Source organism: Pyxicephalus adspersus, chromosome 2 (genome assembly GCF_032062135.1).
Source record: "Pyxicephalus adspersus chromosome 2, UCB_Pads_2.0, whole genome shotgun sequence".
Lineage (NCBI taxonomy): Eukaryota > Metazoa > Chordata > Amphibia > Anura > Pyxicephalidae > Pyxicephalus > Pyxicephalus adspersus.
Genome location: NC_092859.1, coordinates 51,003,098 through 51,023,270, shown reverse-complemented (window position 1 = coordinate 51,023,270; position 20,173 = coordinate 51,003,098). Strand labels below are relative to the sequence as shown.

Genomic DNA, 20,173 nt, shown 5'->3' with positions numbered 1-20,173 from the left:
GTTATATACCTGGGCTGACAGTTGCTGCATTATTTCGACATCCTTTATACAGACATGCAGATCAAGGAGGGTTGGGGGGAGAATGGATTTCCATTGGACTGTGACATCTAGCAGCGGTGAGAATAGGGCTTTCATTTGTTTAGAGAGTGCCGATATTTAGGTACATTTAGTAGGTGAGTCATGACGTAGTGTGCGGTCGTAAAAAGATTAGTATAGAACTCTCCAAAAACCTGGACAATCCATAGCAGTCGGGTCAGAGTTGGGAATACCACCCCAATCCCTGATGGCCTGAAAGGTGGCTGAAGCCACTCTGTCCTTAAACTTCTGGGCCAGTAGAGTATAGGCCTTATTACCCTTAGCATAGAACCCATGACATAAATATACCATGGCATACCAATTTGGTCTAGATCTTAATTCTTTAGTCTTCCCCTTATCTACACAATCCTACAAAGAGTAGGTACTGAAGTAGAGTTTGCATAGCCTTTTCTAGATCCTGCAGGAAGGATTCTAGCTGAAATCGCAAAACCACTTTGTCCCTCTTAAGCCTAGTAGATTCTTTAATGTAGTGGCCTCTCATAACTGCTTAATGGGCTTTCCATAATATAGGTATCTTAGATACCAAGTGCATATTTTCAGCAATGTATGTCTCTAGTTCAGTTTAAATGGTAAATTGTTTAACCACCAATGACAATGGGTGAGGTGATTACCTAAGTCCAATGTAGAAAAGATGGGGGAATGATCTGACCAGGAGATCAGATCTATATCTGAAGGTGGAGCTTCCTGAACGGCTAGAAGATTTACAAAAACATATTCTAATTGGGTGTGGGTCTGATGTGGAATAGAATAAAAGCTTTATAACTGATCTGTAGCGAGCTGTCAGAGGTTAAAGACTAGCTGGTTTATTCCAGTGTTTGAGTGTCATAGAGAGTTTATTCACCTGTCATATTATTAAATGTATAAAACATTGAAGCCAACTGAGTGGGCACCAAATTTAAGTAAGATAATTAAGAGCCATTAGGGACATAAACATTAAATAAAGTGACTTCAATGGCATTCAGTTACCTTGCAATATACCTGCGCTCTGAAAAAACCACTGATTCAATGAGAATAAATGGTACCCCAGCCCTGATGAATATGGCAACTCCTGCTAATTTTATATGTGGTGTAAAGTTGGCAGTGCTGTTGAGAAAGGTTTCCTGAAGGAAAACCACATCTGCGTGGTTCCACTTAAGCTCCTGCAGGGCCAACCGGCAATAAATGTTAGGGCTCATCCCCTTTACATTTAAAGATATCAAAAATGTCAATTGTGTAATTCTAACTATAAAATCAATCTTCAGAAATCACAAGTCTTAGATGTCAATTTACTCTGCTGTGAGAAAGACCCTCTCACCTTCTTTTGCTTTTAAATGGGTCCATGGGTCTCTTATAATTATTATTATTACACAGTATTTATTTAGCGCCAACATATTACGTAGCACTTTACAAAGTCCATAGGCATGTCACTAGCTGTCCCTCGAAGGGGGCTCACAATCAAATGTCCTACCTCAGTCATATGTCATTAGTACAATATCTTAGAACTCCCAGGCCAGCTAACTTGACCAGCGTGGTCATGTTAAATTTCTTACCTCTTCCTAATTCTATTAGAAGCGACCTCTGTGGGGGGGCGTGGCTTGGCTGATGACTGGGTAGGAAGCACAGAAACACAGCTCCTGCTCCAGCGACAAGATATTAGCGCAGAACCAGCTTTTTTCACAAGGCAACCGACAGTGATGGGCAGAAGAGGTGCAAGGGACCCCACAGGCACGCCAAAGGGGTCCTTCTCTCAGAAGACCTTCACAGGAGGACGCCGGGCAGCCAGATTTTAAGATGGTGCCAGATCTTCCATGTGCTCGCTCTTTTCCCTAGGCTTCAAGCAGCCAGCCAGTGGCGCTGGCAGAGGGGATGCAGCCGCCACCACGCACAAGCCCCATCTATATTGCAGCAATCCCCTGGGAGAGCACAGGAGCCTGGAGAGGTTACATCCCCTAAGGTGAGCTCACAAAACCAACCTCACTCCCCTGCTAGCTCTGACAGGCTCACACATGCATCAGTGAGCCCTCCTTCTGATCCTCCATGCACACAGGGAATTTGGAACAGAGAATCCATTCTGCACAACATCCCTACAATCAGCTGCGTTGAGAGCTTGAAGAAAAGTCTTGCGGACACCTTTCGCTCTAAATCGCTATGCTTAAACGTGATATGACGCTCTGGATTGAAGAAGCAGAAAAAGCGACTGATGATCTCAGAGTCCATGTGGCCAATCAATACTCTGTATTAAAGGAACACTCTCCAATCCTACAGCAACTGCTCAACCACCAAGAAGACCTAGAAAATAGAACCAGGTGCAGCAATATTTGTCTCTTTTACCCCTAACCTTCCTCCTATCTGTACTAACCATATAGTTTTGGAGGGATTGGCCATTAACGTTTCATTTTGGAGCCAGTAAGGATTCTCTCCCTAAATGTCCAAGGGTTAAATATTCCATAAAAGTGTACAGCACTGTTTGCACAATTATATGGCATAAAGGCACAAGTTGCGTTCCTACAGGAAACCCACTTTAAAGAAGGTCACATACCCATATTACATGGTATACCCATGGTGTACCAAAGCTGTGCCACCAAAGAAAAAAAGAGAGGGGTGTCCATATTAACTTGTAACACAATACTGTGGCAACTAGGTATCGAGATGGGGAGGGTAGATATCTGTGTGTAAGGGGAGGGGTAGGCGAACAAGTAGTGACGTTTGCCACCCTATATATGCTCTCCTCAAATAAGGAATCCTCCCCCAGATCTACCCTGGAACACCTGGAGGAATTTGGAGAAGGCTTGCTGGTGTTGAGGGGGCATTGAATTTTTATAAATCTTACATGTCACCCCACCTGGTCAGAGTGCTGGATTGGGCCAGAAACTCGTCCACCAAACAGTGGGTCAAATTGGGGCAGTTGGTTTGGGGGGAGGGTTTACAAATGACTCCCTGGCTGGATACCAGCCAGATTGCCCCTATCAGGGACCACCCACTAGTAGCATCCACCCTTAGAGTATGCCAAAAGGCTTTTTAATATTTCAATATTCCTTCTTCAATCCCGTTATACCCTATACTAAATATTTCGGCATTCAAACTAGGAGTAGCGGGCCCCCATTTTTAAGCATCTAAATCAATTTGGTATATACTCCTCCAGTTTCCTGAACCAAGCAACCTGGATCCGAATACATGAATTGGCATTCCTGGGGCCTCAAAGACCTTGGGACTGTGGAGAGCGAGACAGGTGGTACACTTCCTTCACTCACTTTAGATCACACATCACTTTAGATGACCAACAAAGATAATTTTGTTGTCCCATCATACATCGGTCAGTAGCAAATTTCAGGAACTTAACTATAAGATACTCATCAGATGGTATTGCACACCCACACAGCTCCATGGCATCTAACCTTCAATTTCAGACCGTTGTTCGCGATGTACTAATAAGGAAGTTTAAATGTTCCATATATTTTGGTCCTGCCTGGCTTTATGTTCATTTTGGATGGGGGTGAGGAAGATAGTACTTAAATTAACAAACTAAACAGTACCAGAAGACCCCACATTTTTTCTCCTTCAACAGCTCTCTTTCTCTCAGATTTCACAAAACCTCGGTAGTCTGACATTTACTAAATGCTTGCCAAACTATGTATACTGCTGCTCTGGAGGTCTACTACTTGTCCATCCATTGCTCAATGGTTTTGTATTGTTAATGAAATAATGCTTATGGAGGACGTCACTGCTAGTCTTTATGATAGAGATGAGAATTTCAAATCCATGCAGTTATACTGGAAATTATTCCTTCACTACCCTGAATATGGGAGGTATATGGGCTCCTGAACAGCGGTGCCATCCAACACGATAATTGTAACCTTTGCTGTGTAATACTGATGTGTAATACTTTGCTGTGTAATACTGATATGTACCTGTTTGGTATGTTATGAAAATGCAAAAATGGTAAAATAAAGAATGTTATAAGAAAAATTAAAGAAGGGACCTCTAGGGCTGGCGGCAGGATACCTTCTTGTGGTTTGAATGCTGTAATATTCTAAAAAGCAACATAATGCTGCAGTTCTTATATGTGTTACAAACATTGCCGCTACTTTTACTTTCCCCCCTTCTATAAAAATTCTGTTCCCAAGTTGTTACGCTTTATGTGGAAAACTGACTCTTTTAGGCTTAGCAAACATCTTTTGGGACGACCAAAAAACAAGGAAGGCGTAGCATTTCCGGACCCCACACTGTATCATATGGCTGTCCATTTGACCCGATTAGCTGACTGGTGCAGGCACACACACCTTAAAGGTTGGGTGGGGGACGCTGTGTGTATCTAGCTGTGTACCGCAGCCTGGTCCCCACCAGAGGACATTTGTAGTCTTCGTTGCCACCCATTGATAAGAGAGACCCTAAGAATAGTAGGGAAGTTCTTTCCGAGCACAGGTGTCAAATCTTTCCTTCCCTCTATGTCTCCTGGACTTGGACATCCTAAATTTCCCAGCAGTATGATTGACATATTCTTTCGCTCTTTTGCTAATTTTTTACGAAATGAGCATTTTGTTGGATACTTATATACAAATTTTAGAAGATAATAGCCGTGCGTTATTTAGAAAAGATACAGTTGGTAACACCATTCTGCATGCTGCAAGTTTTAAATTGAGCAATTCATTAACCTAACAATTATATTACATTGATTAACTCTTCGCTATTTAAAATGTGGCTAAAATCAGGCCTGACTTGTTCTTATTACCGGTATATTTAATATTACTGTCAATGTCACGTTATTTATCTGGAAGTGATTTATATTGTAAATTGTCACACTATGCTTTTGATATTTCTGTTCACTGACATCCCTATTGATGGGATGTCACTACTTTGACCTGTTTATGTCAAAGTATATGTTTATATTGATAAAATTGATATGTATCATACCACTTATGGATCAACGGATATGTATCACACCATTACTGTTTTTTTTTTTTGTTTTGTTTTTTTTTGTTTTTAGGCATGTAGGGTATACACTTATAAGTTTTGCATGACATGATAATATTATCAGTTTTTTTTCTATTATGCATGAAGGATATTCACATATAACCAGTTATACCCTTTTACCGTTCTCTTCTTTCTTTCTTCTTTTTTCATTCCCCTATTCATCTTTCACTTTCTGCTTTTAAAGCTCCCCCCATCTCTCTGTCTGCTATTCTATACTCTTTCCCTTCTCTCCTCTTTTTCTCTTCCCTGTGTTCTTCTTTTTCTCCTTCCTGCCCACCTATGGGGGCGGGAGCACCGGCAGAAAGACTGCCGATGCATAAGACGGGCGGGATGCAGACTCTGTGGGTCTGCATCCCCGCCTGCACTCTTCCCCCATTTGGGCACCACTATCTAGGGCAGTGGTTGCCAACTAGTGGTCTGCGCACCAATGGTGATCCACGAGTAAAGTTTGGGGGTCCGCAGCTCTGCCGCGGAACACGTCCCCAAACAAGTCCAAGGCCTAAGAAAGTAGGCGGACTGTGTCCCTGGACATAACCCACCCACTCTCCCATTGCAGGCTTAGATCTGCAGTGGTGGAGTGGGCAGGCTATGTCACGATGACGTCACTATGGGGGAGGTTTCTCCCTCTTTGATTGACACCCGGATCCCCGCGCATGCGCAGTCAGGAGTCGGTGATTTTAGTGGTCTGCGGAACCCAAAAGGTTGGTGACCACTGATCTAGGGTCCTCGCTGGCAGACTCAGCAATTTGCTGAGAGCTGTCATTTTTGGAGGACAAAGTAGGTAGGTGGGCCAGGGGCAGACCAGGGGAGAAGCATGAAGGTATTCCCCCAGCCCTGAGCATGCGCAACATCAGGAACTCCACAATCAAGTGGCATAAAAGCGGGAGACACAGTCAGACCCCATAGCTGGGCTGAACCTCTAAATCTCATTTCCCTGCATGACTACACTGTTCCTTATCTTGAATCCTTACAGTCACCTGAGTAAGCTCCACAATATTACCATCTCCAGCTATGAGCTATTGAGTATTTGAGCTTATTTTTACTCCCCTTAGTCATCTAATACCAGATACTTGGATGAACTGTTTGATGTATCTTAGGTCTCAAGCCAAAGTTTTCTAGTAAACTCCCAGTTACTCCCAGTAAGTGTTTATAAATTCGTCAGTTTTTAACTATTAAGGGGGCTATTTTCCCCTATATGCTTTATCAACTGCAAATCGTAATGTGCAACTTAAAACTGTCCTCTCACATTTTTTTTGTATCTCATATATTTCTTATATTAACACAGAATATTGACCTATCATTGTGGGGTTTTATTTGCATCTATCTGACCCTTTGAAGATTCTAATTCTTTTTTTTTTTTTATTTCTATTATTTGATTCATTCAACTCTTCTCCCTTTCTTAATTCAGCAGACTATAGATAATTATTATTTATAATTTACAGTTAACCATAATGATAAAACAGATTTATGTAACATGATAACAATATTAGACTAATCTGATTACAATTCAGCTAATTGGTACATTATAGTGCGTATACTTTAGAGGAGTATATCCTTTGACGATATAGTTTACGTTTCCAACAATTTTATTTGTATAATGGTATTGAACATTTGTCTTTAATATTGCTTGAGGATTTTCTCTTTTATTTACTGATTATTATATTGATATTTATAATGATATAATATAATATATTATATTATATATATAATATGATATAATATAATATAAAGTCAGTTAAGGTCTCTACACTCCCCTGAAGAAGCCACATGGCGAAACGAGTTTGGAAAAGAGATAACTGCATTCCCCTAAAGTATTCATTCCCACAATTGTTATTTCAAACCATTGTGTATACTTTGCTATGTCTAATTTCAGAGTTTTGTCTAAAATTACTCTCTAATATCAATCTCAGTAAAATTTACTGTTTGTTGCCAAAAAGCCCTCTATCTCTACTTCTCTTTTGTTCTATGTATATAATCTATCTTTAAAATGTCCTTTGGCTGTGTGTGTATATTGTAGTATATACAGAAACATGGATGGTCATGACCGGAGACTGAAGGCTATAGGTGACATTAGATTGTACGCCCCACAAGCAAACCAGAACCATGAACAAATCCAACCTCCTAGAAAATACTCTACCCATTGGCATAACCAGAGATGCAAAAAACAGAAGTCCCACAGATTGAATGTCATATACATATGACCTTGGAAAGGAACATAAAATTTAGCCATAGTCCCCCATGCTTTGAACCTCATTACATCTGTGGGGAGACAACTAATTTCAACTTAAGATATGCTTCAACTTACAAAAATACTCAGGGCTCTTCTTCCTCAGCTCACCAGCATAGATGCAGAAAGCCTGCAATTGGTTGCTAAAAGATCTGGCTACATTTCTACAGAAGTTTTGCAGTAAGAATACTTGCATACCAAAAAATTCCTTTTGAAAAGGTAAAAAAGAGACAGCAGATCAATATATCAAAATCCCCTTTAACAATCTTGTCTTTTACCACTGCAGGTGAGAACATTCTTAAAAGAGTTCTCAGGGCCACCAGCAACAGAAGTCAGGGGATAAGAGCAGGGGAGTTGGAAGCACTAGGGAAGGAGGAACACAAGAACTAAATTACTGTGTGGATACAGGGTTAGACCAAGACTGAACTGGGGAAGGAGCAGAAACAGGTACATAACCATAGGCAAAAGATGACAAATATAACAAGGAATTCAACACATGCCAACCTAACACTGTGGGAGGGGAGACATTGTCTGGAAACTGCTCTGAAGAATCACTGGGGGCAAAAGTATCCCTTATGTCAGCTGCATGATTCCCCCTGCAGAACATGGTGAATGGGAAGAAGGATGGGTCAAGAAGGCCTCAGTGGCTGTCAGACCCCCTTTGGAAGAAGCACAGCAGTGAAGTACACTGCAATGTACTTCTTGTCACGTGCAACTTAAGTTTCAGCCCCCGATGTTCGCTGGGAGCTATTGCATGATGCACATCCAGTTACAATCTTCCCCCCCATGATCCCTGACTCGAGGAGCACTGTGAGCAATCTAAATGCAGACTGACAGGTCCAATGCAGCCCAATTCCACAACTCTAGTTCGAATGTCCAGCACAATAGAACAGAACCTGGAGTCCATCAGACAGCAGCACATGAGAAGAACTGACAAACAAAGCAGGCCCAGAATGCAGTTGTGGCATGGTATTTGAAAGAGGCATTGCAGGGTTTGAGTCAAAGACAGTCTCGTGGAACTCTTCTGTTACAAGAGGGCTAAAGGTAGCAAGTAAATAAGCAAGGTAACTCCGAAGCCACTCTTTTCCTTCACAAACAATAATATGTATGTGTTTGCAAATCTGTATTTTCAGTTATGTTTTGGTGTGCCCAATAAACTCTTTTTATATAGCACCAAACTGCTGTTGTTAGAACAGGTGATAGGTGAATATTTTGATTATCATTTACAGCATTAGTCACTGATTTCCCTGCTTATGTAAGAGTTACCAAAATTTTATCAACTTTTTAACTAATATTCAATATTAAGATTATAATATTGGCACTAATGAAATCTTAAGCTGCCAAAAACACTGCAAACAAAAACCAAAGAAAAACATTTTTTTTTTGTTTAAAGGTCACAAATATCAGTTTAAAACTTCCATTTTACTTTCTTTAAATATAGCAACCTCTATAAAAATATACCGTATATATTGTACAAAGAAAGATTACAATCATAGCATCAAACGCATTAAAACCATCTGAATGAGGCATGTTTATAGCATATGTGTCATTCAAGGGGCGGTTTCTCTCCTTATATAGAACAGCCTGCATGTTCGGGCAATATTCATGGACTGAACAATGAGCAGAGATGAGTGCTAATAGTTACGTAGTTCCACAAACTTGTTAGACCTCTTTGTTAGGCAACCTCAGTTGCTAGCTTCACTGACTTTTTCATTCAATTATTGAATTAACAGACGCTGTACAGATAACAAGTGTTCTGATAGTTTTACTGGATCAGACTTTGAATGATTCAGTGAACACTGATAAATCACGTGATATTGCAGAGCAAACATTCTGGCATGTAAGGAGGTCTGCTCTATAAACTTACTGGTGGAAGGGTTCCCGGGGCCATCGTCTCTAAAAAACCCACAGTACCTATATATTTATAGTTCATTCATGCAGTCTTTATGTCCAGCTCTTTTTTGGGGGGCTTTTCTAATATAGTTAAGGGTTGCCATTACAATGGTTTGTTGTGGCAGCTGCAATTATCATGTTTTTAAAAGCTGCAAGGCAGTGTTGGGATTCACAGACCTATTCTAGGGCTGTATGCAGGTTTCTACAAAGGTCTCTCTTCACTTGCTGTCTCACCTCTAGTTGTTCACATAGCAGTGCGATCTTTATGTGTTTACCCTAGGTTTTGAGATTGCCCTTCATGGAAAGCAGAGGTAGAAATGTTTTTTTTTGGAGCAGGGCCCTAAAAGAGCCCTGTGGGAATAAGGGGAAAGTCTTCTATTAAGAGAGCTTGTTTTTGAATTGGTGAAGCTGGAAAACTTATACTTTGCTATCAGGTAAAATTTGCCTGGTTTTTTAATTTCTGTGCTAGCTGTTTCCTGAGTTCACTTTAGGCTTTAGTTGTCATGGACTTGAAGTGCTTCTACATTAAACTATGTTGCAAAGTTCCAACCATAACTAACATGTATTTGATTGTTTACAATGCATTTGTGAGCCAAAATAAGAGAACAACTTTAGGATGAGTTTGTTTCAAATGTATTTATTGATTATTACAATATTAAGCAAATACATAAATGTTTAAATGTTAATAGCCTAGCCAATTTTTTTTTTTTTTAAAGTAAAACAAAGGTTGATTCAGCTATATATAATAAAAATTTTAATGCATGTTTTTCCTTCTTTTTAGATGTCTCACACGATACAACCTGAAAGTGAAATTACTTCTATTATTCCACAACCTAGAGGGAACCGAGCTGTTAAAGTCATCTGTTTTTTTATTTTTGTATGCCTTATTATTTTGTACTTTCATGGAGCTGACAGTGGTCAATTTGTCTATGGCATGGCAATTTATTTCATTATTTCTCAAACCTGGCAGTTTGTTGTATGTTTCTGTGAATTTTATGAAGAAATCACTCATGTGTATACCAGGTAGTTTTCTGTGACACTATTTCACTTTTCAAATGTCTAATTTCAAATCAATGGCCTAATTCAAAATGTCCTATTAGTAAATGTACTTAAAAAGCACCTTAAAGTATATCTAAGTCAGTACACGGACATGCCATCGAGTACAAAGATTCCCACCCTCCCAAACTCTAAACTAGTGTAAATTATTTATAGGGAGGAGTAAAAACAGAGGCCCTTTTTTAAAACAAAACTTGCTTTTTTATTTGGAAACTAAGGTTTATACCTCACAACACTAACATCACAAGTACAAATGTTATTTTGTGATTTGTCACTAATATAAAAGTTATTTTATTTTTAAAATTGTTTTGAAATAAAGCAAATTTATTGGAGTACTACAAAACAAGCTACATAAGGATTGTAAAAAGAAAAGGAAAAAGTATATAGAGATAAAGTAATTTGGGTTAGCCAAAGTTTAACAAGGGGTTCAAATGTTTTTTTAATTATTTTTTTCCAGCTTACACAGAACACTTATTTATGAATACAGACTGCGACTGTAATTCATTCATACACTAGTGACTAAAGAAAAAGTCTAACATGGTGTGAACAGTACAGTCCTGCTGTCATTTTGACTGCACGTCTGTGTATTTTTCTGAGATTTTGATGCAGAGTAGGCCCAGCTGTCATAATGACTGCAAAGTTCAGTTGATAATATTGGTATAACTGTTTTCTCAGTCTAAGGAGTGGGCCTGAGCTGTCATTTTGACAGCAAACCCTACGTAAAGAATGGGTTGGGCACTGCAGCATTTTGACAGCAAACCCTACATAAAGAATGGGTTGGGCACTGCAGCTTCAGGACAGATTCCCACATCAGCTGTTCTCTTCACAATCATGCCTCTCCTGCTTCAGCATCAGCTTATCACTGTTGTCAAGACGTGATATGCTACACAACAAAGTTTATTTCTGAAAACAAACCCAAAACAGCATCAAATTCTTCCATGAAGTTGTAATATTAGTGTCCGAGTAGGTATATGTAAGAGTGATTATTTTTGTATCATATCAGTATGTTTGCAGCTATCATAATACAAAAACCGTTTGTCTTTAGAAAAAAACTAGCTCTCTGTCTGTTAGAACCTCCATAAAGTTTGTAAAGTGATTTAGGGCTCTGTTAGAGTAATTTATCTCCAATTCATATCCTGGAGACAACATTTAATCAGACAGGAAGTGTAACTCAAAAAACAACACAGACAAAAAAAATTATATATTCTTTTCTTTTAGGCATAGCGGATTTCTAGATGTTCTCTTAGTTTCCATTTCTGTATGTTTGTCTGCACAACAAAAAGTGAGAGGAAATCTATCTAAGGATTTTTTTCTTCCAAATGCTTTTAGTTCTTTTCCATCCAAATGCTTTTTAGCATTTTAGCATACTAAGAAGCCAATTGTTGGTAAATTAGGGAGATTAGCTTTGTTAAGGTTTGTGCCCAACTACTGTAGTCTATGACTTTAAGTGTTATTCCAATAAGCAGATGTAGTAGGATCTTGTTTTTTTTTTTTTTTGCACCAGGAGAAAATAGGAGAGCAGAATTTGGAGTTTTTTACTTAAAGCTTTTTAGCATTCTGTATAGAAAAATGGAAATACATGTGTTTTACGGTAAATGAAACTGCACAAAGTATGTTTTTTTTCTATTCATGGGAATCTTCTAGGTCCGTGTGTTTAAACTGCAGTAATTGTGAATGTTTGATGGAAATGGAGCCTGATAGTGTTTGAATGTTTTTAAATGTAATATGTACATATAACATTTAAATGTTTTTTTTTTCTTAGGTATAATGGAGAATACCTGAAAGCACTTAAAGCAAGTTTCTGTATGAGACAAATAACTATTTTCATTTTAATTGGTGCTGTTTGCTATACCTTTTATGATGAAAAGCTGTTACCAGAATCCTTCAGTGTGATAAACTTGAATATTTTGCTCCTTTCTAATTTGCTGGGCTGGCTTTTTGGGCTTCAGGTATGGCAAATTTTGCTTTATGTTTCCACAAACTGATTTTTTAGGTTACATATGTACTTATAATATTGTATCCATTCCTACATATTGTGTTATTTAACTTTTTTTTTCAACTTCACATCAATATTTACCTATTCTAAATTTAGCAATGCTCCCATGTATTGTTATACTGACAATAACTTCTTGATTATTTTGCATACCACCAATAATTTGTGTATGTTTTAATATGCAAGGCTTTTATTTAGTAAACTGTTTTAATACAATATCAGGTAATAATATAGGCTGGCAGATAAGCAGAGATGGTAAAATTACATATTTACTTCTCAAAATACTTATAAGTAAGGTGTCAGTGTTCTTCTTTAGGCTGAAGGCTTTCCTTTTTGAGTTTATAGCATGCATTTGATCACCATGTCATAGCTAATATAGTCATTACATTTTCTAATATTGTAATGATCATAAAAATATTGTAATTAGTTTAATGTTCATTAGTGGACTCGACAATAATAAAGGAGAACCAAGATTAATAACTATTGCCCGTGCAAAGACAGGGCATTTTTTTCTCCCTTTTATCCTCAGATTTTTGGCTAATATAGACTTAATCACATTTATTGAAGAGCCAAGGACCATATCAACCTTCTTTTCCTTACCTCTTTACAGTATTTGTTTTCTCTATGTTCAAAACTAGCCCTGCATAAATTATATATATATATATTTATAGATATATATATATTTTTTTTTTTAAGGACAAAGATCATCTCTCTCAGTTCTCTTAGACTCCCTAATAATTGCAATAAAAAATTTTTGTATATTATTTTTATTTATGGAATACATGCTTGAGTTTAAGTTACTGCATAGCTTAAATATAATCTAATCATTTCGTAAACTACTTTTTACCTGAAAAAAGTGGAAAACATTGACTCAAGTATTAACCAGGGGCACACAATTTATAAATTTAAAACTAAAATCACATTGACAGTTTATCCCCCTTCCCCTTTTTACAGGTAAAGTCTTTGGTACTTCTGAGTTAGTTATGATGGGTCACTTCAGAGGTAACCCCGAGTGTGACTCGGGGTAAAAAAAAAGATGCTGAAACAGGGTAAAAAAGATGCTCACACTCAGGGTAGCTAAAACAATGGATAACAAAAGTAAATAGAGCCTTACCTGGTCCGCCAGTATCCTTCTTCGCGATCCCTATCCTCTCGGTTCCTCCGACCGGCGTCCTCTGCATCTGATGAGTCACCGAGGAGTTCCTGGTGACATCGGTGTGCGGCTGTTGCATTGGGGGCGCAGCGGGAATTTCAAATTATTTTGTATTGCATTCAATACAAAATAACTGTATTGAATGCAATACACTGGATTTAAATGTCTAAATGCGGTACAATGTCTTTCATAAAATTTATTTTACAGTATAATATAATAGTATGAATTTAATATTCATTTATTTTTTTAATTAAATTTTAAATATTTTTTTTAAATATGTTTTTTTTTTAATTATTTAATTTAGTATTTTGATATGATTTTGTTTCCAACTTTATTATACTCATACTTTTATAATATACTGTAAAATAATTTTTCATGAAAAACAATGTACCGCTTTTAGACATATAAATCCAGACAGAAGTTGAACCGCCCAGGAGGTTAAAGGATCTTTTGTGCATTGTTGTTGACCACCAGTAGAATATGCAATGTCCTCATGTAAACCGTTACAAACTTTCTCTTAGGCATTAGGAGTATGTAATACATGTAACACTTTACATGAGTACACAGTGCCATCTAGTGGGTTTAGTACAAATTCAGGCACTTTTTTCTGATGGCATTTTCAGGTAAAAATAATCTCGCTTTGTACCTGAGTATGTACGTAACATGATTTACCAGAGTATTTATCTTTGGATTAGATTTTATATTTATGAAGCCTTCAGCACCTTGGAAAGTGTATTTACCATTTTACCAACTGATCATTCTTCTATTTTGGAAAAGCAAAGGCTTAGATTCCACCCATACCTTCTCTCCCTAGAATGTTTAACTTGTAATAGGGCAGATAATGGGAGCATACAGATAATCTAAGGCAGAAAAATCAGGTACATAAAAAACCCTGTTCTCTTTGGTGCCATTTACTTAAATATTTAGTAAAAGCATTTAACATTTTTTTCTAAGGGCCCAACACCTGCAGCTATTTCTGAAATTACAGAAAAAAGATACCTGAATGTTGCTCATGGCCTTGCATGGTCCTATTACGTTGGTTACCTCAAATTTGTCCTTCCAGGTAGGTAACACAGTTTTCATTCATTTTATTTTTTTCAATAGTTTTTATTGAGAATTGTTTTTTAATAATAACATAATACAAACAAGGAAAAAATAAAGGAATATGTGATTTGTTTTTACAACAGTACACAGAATAGAAAGGACACAAAGTATGCATATCCGGACACCTCTTTATACAAAACAGCGTAGTATTGTCTCTCCAGGCTAATGGGTAGAAGGCCATAAAAAGTCCAATCGTGTTACCCAAATTCCAGCCCATTATGGGATAGAGGCCCAGTCTGCGATTTAACAAGGAAATAAATTGCATTCACTATAAAACAGCATAACAGTAAAACAACAAAACATACTCAGACAAAAAAAAAACATGAGAGGAAAGAGAAAATGAGGGGGGTGAGACCAGGAATCAGGCGTAAGTGCTCCTAATACCATACATAGGTGCAGGCGAAGAGAAAGACTCCATTAAAATGCGTTTACAGAGCAAGGAGAGAAACATCACAAACCCTTTGGCAAATAGTGCTCAATCCATGGATCCCAGGTTTTCCAGGAAACCGGTATGTGGTCTTGTAACCAGGCAATTATGTTCTTGTTAACCAGGTACCACATTACCTTCCTCATTACCTGCGCTACCATAGGAGTACCCGACCACCATGCTTTTGCTAGTATCTGCCATGCAGCTGTTAATACATATGTTAGGAGCTTAAATTGGTGCTTGGAGGTATTCAAAGGGCGCATAGGAGCAGATGTGCCTCATACAGATATTTGCGAATACCCCTGCCTAAAATAGCATAAATTATCTTATAAACTCCTGCCCAAAACCGCCTAATTTTGGGGTACTGCCACTAAATGTGGTGGAGTGCCTGCCTTACCACAGCCACGAAAACAGCTTTTAGAACAGCCAGGACAGTAGGTTGCAATTCTAGTGGGGACTATATACCAGCAGAGGAAAAGTTTGTAGTTGGCCTCATGGAATAATACATTGGGGTTACCATGAGCTGCAGTTTCCCATATTTGCTGCCATTGGGCCTCATCCAATGTACGCCCAATGTCCGCCCACAGCAATGGGTATGAGTATCCAGCAAGAAGTATGAATCGGTAGACCAATGAGAGTATTTAGGTTTGGACGGCTGATACCAATCCACCCATGCTAAAACAACAAATGATATTGCTACTAAAGCTATTGACAACTTGTGCAAACTATCCACTCCCACTTTCCATCCGATGTTTTAAGCTTCCACCTGATGCTTTAATCAAGAACCCCATTGGCTGTCAGTACCAACTCTACATACGTTTCTATATAGTAGCCACTGACCGTACTAGTTTTCTGATTCAGATGTCCACACCATGTTTTAAACTATTATATACCACCCATAGCTTATATACAGAACTACCTCTGACTGGGTACACCCATGAATATATGAATATAAATGAATATAAACAACAACATCTGATAACTAAGATCTGGATATAAATACATGTTTATAGTGGGACTACAACTAAAGCCCATCACCAAGCTATTCCAACAATGTTAACTAGAACGTACACACTTTTACTTCAAGTTTTGATTTTACCTTTTTTCACAAAATTGAATATTCATTGATGTTCACTATATTCTTATTTGGTCAAGGATAATAGCAATCTCATAAAGAGACTCAATCCCCTGAGGAAGCCCCTCTTGGGGCGAAACATGTTGGGTACTCTGAGATACTCTACAGAACAATGTTTACATGAGATAATATATTGACCTGTTCTTTATCACTTTGATGTCTAATTGTAGCACCACCACTAGCATGGAAGGTCTATGTTAGGGTTATGGTCACGTTTTTCACCTACTTAAATAAAATTCTGTATCTTTTAAAGGCCTATTAAAGCCTGTATTTTTACCTGATATTCCCCTCCTTCAACCTTCTCACAATGAGAGTATACCTTTACCTGGAGGGTCTCTAGCACAGACGTGTTCGTAAAAAGTAGAGCTCATGGGAGACTTAGTATATTTTAAAGTACTTTCCACATAATTCCTAATTTGCAAGTGTTCAAAAAATCAGGCTTTGTGGATATTACAAATGGAGTCAAAGTTGCACAGTTTTCATTTTTATTATATTGGTTACGCACTGTTAAAGTATTTAGGAGGTACATTATTAGCAGCAAATATTGGTAGCTTGGTGAAAAGAAAAATATTACTTACTGTAATTTTCCTTTCCTGATAAGCTCCATGTCAGCACACAACAGGTTATTTCCTTACCACTTCCACTCTCAGGACCTAACTAGATAACATATGTGTGGGTATATATGCTAACATAGAGTTTATAAGGAAAGGTAAATTTATGTAAGTAAAACATTTTTTATTTTCCTGACCACTGCATGTTAGCACACAATGGGAAATAACTAGCATGCCCAGGGAAGGAAGTTCAAAAATACTTAAAGATCTCAAGGAAACCAAACTGGGGGATATATTCTTTGTAATTCCCATAGGGAATTCAATGGATAAAGGTGCTGAGTGGCCAGCAGTACCAGGTGAACGATGAGACATGGACCCTGACCTTTCAGTGTATTGAACACAAGTCCTTCATCTAAATAAATTACTAGAAATTATAGTAAGTTGCATTTGTGGGAACACTGCTCCAATAGTGCTTGGCAAAGCCTATGGTATTAGGCATCCATGATGACCTTATGGATAACACACCACATTATGAGCAAATGCTGGATCTTGATGAGCTTTGTGGCAGTAACACACAGCTTGATCCAGGAACCATAAAGATCCAAAAAGAAGGTCCCTGAAAAGAACTCTGAACTCTGATTGCTGGATTTAGAGTCTAGATTACATAATGCTAGCCATTAGATCATTGAACCCCTACTAGCAAGGAGAAAGCAAAGGCTCAAAATTATTGTAAAACTTGATTATAGATGGTACTGGTAATATATTTCCTGGCTTTCATATGGGTTTTCAGCAGCAATTAATAGCAATTTATATTTGCCTACTCACCCACCTTGCTAAAGCACTGCAAACCTGTCAGATTGTGAGGGGATTTCTTGTGCACGGCCCTCTTCTGGTTACCCCACAGATTTCGGACTAGGCTCTGGCTGCACCATTACAAAACTTTCTCCTGCCAGAGCAACTCCACCTGCCAGAGCACCTATGGGTCAACTCTGCCCCTTTTGACTTGATCCAGGAACCATAAAGATCCAAAAAGAAGGTCCCTGAAAAGAACTCTAAACTCTGAACTCTAAATGCTGGACTTAGAGTCTAGATTCCATAGTGATAGCCATTAGATCATGAAACCCCTACTAGCAAGGAGAAAGCAAAGGCTCCAAATTATTGTAAAACTTGATTAAAGATGGTATTGGCAAAATATTTCCTGGCTTTCATCTGGGTTTTCAGCAGCAATTCATAGCAGCCTTGGTGCATTCATATTGGCCTTTCAAGATCCAGGACACCAGGTGCTCCTCTTTTTTTTTTTTTTTGATGCGACGGGACAAGAAGAAATTTGAAATGAAGCTGGAACTCTGAGTTGCCTTAATAGCATGCTCCACAGTCATCTGAACCAGTTGAAGATGATTGCCTAAAAAGTCAGCTTCTTCAAAAAACACTTGAGGAACCTGTGAATCAAAAGCACTGGGGGAACACAGCCCATTGTCCGCTCAACTGACTCCAGGGCTTTCTGCAAAGCAAAACCTTGAGATTAAGTTCCCCAGTTTGGGGTTTGTCAAGGATGCATCAGGTCCACTAGTGAGAGGAAGAACTACTTGCCCATAGTCACTGGATTTCTAAAGTAAAGCACATGATTTTTAATCCGTTGTTATTGCACAAAAGCTGGAAATGAAAGAACATTAATAACATTGATAACCATCCATACCAGCTGACAGGAATACCTTAAACTGTCAACGCTTAGTGAACTTGCTGCCTGTCTATGCTTAGCCCTGCCCAGCATTGGAACACAATGATTATCCAATCCACAGCACAAAGATGACAATTTTCATGCACAGTACTGCAGGGTACTGATTTACCCCAAGCCAGGTAGCTGGCTACAAAAGTGCTGAGAGTACACAGGATGAAAAAAAAAGAAGGAACACTAGGTATATGGAGTGCCTTGAATCTTTCTAGTTATGTCCTGAAAGTGGGAGTGGAAAAGGATTAACCCATCATGTGCTGACATGGAGCGGTCAGGAAAAATATTTTGAAAAGGGGCAGTCATTTTTGCTTGCTGTTTTTTATATGTATTACTATAAAGAGAAAGTATAAAAAAAATAATGGGTGTTTTAGTTTCGTTGCTTTTCTCATCTAAGAATGTTTTAAAGTATGTAATTGGCCTTGCATTGGAAAACATGCTAATTTTATCTGCACATAAAGTCTTTTCTTCCCCTGAAGTCCCACAAATACCTGTTGTTCCTGACAGTGAAATCCACCTAATGCAGCTCCCTGTGATGATGTGACAACAGTTCCTCACTGCTCCTGAATTAAAAAAGAAAATAGGATTGCTTGCACTAGTAGGAAACAAATATCACAGCAGGCATGATATGTGTGTGTCTGAATATAACTTTTGAAACCTGTCATAACAAATAAATTGAATAGGGGCACCATTTAAAAAGGACAATTTAGATTATACAAATATTCTAGACATCAAAAGAAATGTTGTACCACGACCTTCTATTTTTTTATAGCATTTTGATGACTATAAAATCCACTTCCCCAAGGGGGACATTTATAGTTTCTTACACAAGTTACACACAAGTACACATGTTGGAGAGGTCTTGAGAAATTCCATCTGCATTCATTTAATATTAATATTATTATTATTAATGATAATGTGCTAAATTTAATATTTTAGCACATTTTCTAAATGTTTTCAATCCTAGACCAGATCCATTTCAGGTTTGTTGCATCATCCAGCTTCACTGATGAAAGTGTATGCTCTCCAGCCTTGGAGAACTTTAGACCTATAACCTGTACAATTCAATTGAAAAACAAACAAATCTGTTAGGGTTAAAAAACATTTATATAAAAAAGGTATGATAAATTTGTTGCAAAACTATGCACATCCTTAAACTTTAACTTCTTTTGACTTATTTACAGCATTCAGTGTCCTTGGGTAGAGGGTTTTCATCATGTAATGATGCTGACTTACCAATATTTGCCCACTCACCCACCTTGCAAAAGCGCTCCAAACCTGTCAGATTGTGAGGGGATCTCTTGTGCACAGCCCTCTTCTGGTTACCCCACTGATTTTGGTCTAGGCTGTAGCTGGGCCATTACAAAACTTACCCCTGCCAGAGCAACTCCACCTGCCAGAGCACCCATGGATCAACTCTGCCCCTTTTGACCCCCCGGGACCCATCTATTCAGTTAAAAGTCCCTAACCTCCCATTCTCATTGTGTCTATTTCTGTCCTTGCTCCATGATGCCAGGTTACCTGGTGGTGGATGGTGGACTCTTCATGTCACCAGCCTAATTGGCAGAGACGTGCGTGGGGCTTAGAGTCTAAGCAGCTGCCCGATCTTCACCAGAGCCTCTAGAGGTGAGGATGTTACGCTGTTAGCCTAAGGGAACTCCTTGTTCAGGAATATTCCTCTTGCCAGTCACTTCCTTTTTTAGGGAAGGTCAGGTGATGAATGGGAACCATGTGACCTACAGGCAATCCTACCGCCAGAAGGAGTGCTGGAGATGAGAGGTAGATAGTGTTCACATCTCTACCAGCAGGGAAGCATGTCTGCGGAACACTCTAATCCTCTGATGTAAGGGAGCACCAGG

The 20,173-nt window shown here is 38.5% G+C and overlaps 1 protein-coding gene across 1 annotated transcript in view; it reads left to right on the top strand.

The window, feature by feature from the left end:
* Window positions 1–2,238: 2,238 nt before the first annotated feature.
* Window positions 2,239–20,173, top strand: part of STING1 (stimulator of interferon response cGAMP interactor 1) — a 33,846-nt gene continuing 15,911 nt past the window's right edge. The window contains exons 1-4 of the mRNA XM_072398980.1: window positions 2,239–2,381; window positions 9,948–10,043; window positions 11,985–12,171; window positions 14,323–14,431. Coding sequence (XP_072255081.1) covers window positions 2,239–2,381; window positions 9,948–10,043; window positions 11,985–12,171; window positions 14,323–14,431 — 535 coding nt within the window. The remainder of the gene's footprint in view (window positions 2,382–9,947; window positions 10,044–11,984; window positions 12,172–14,322; window positions 14,432–20,173) is intronic.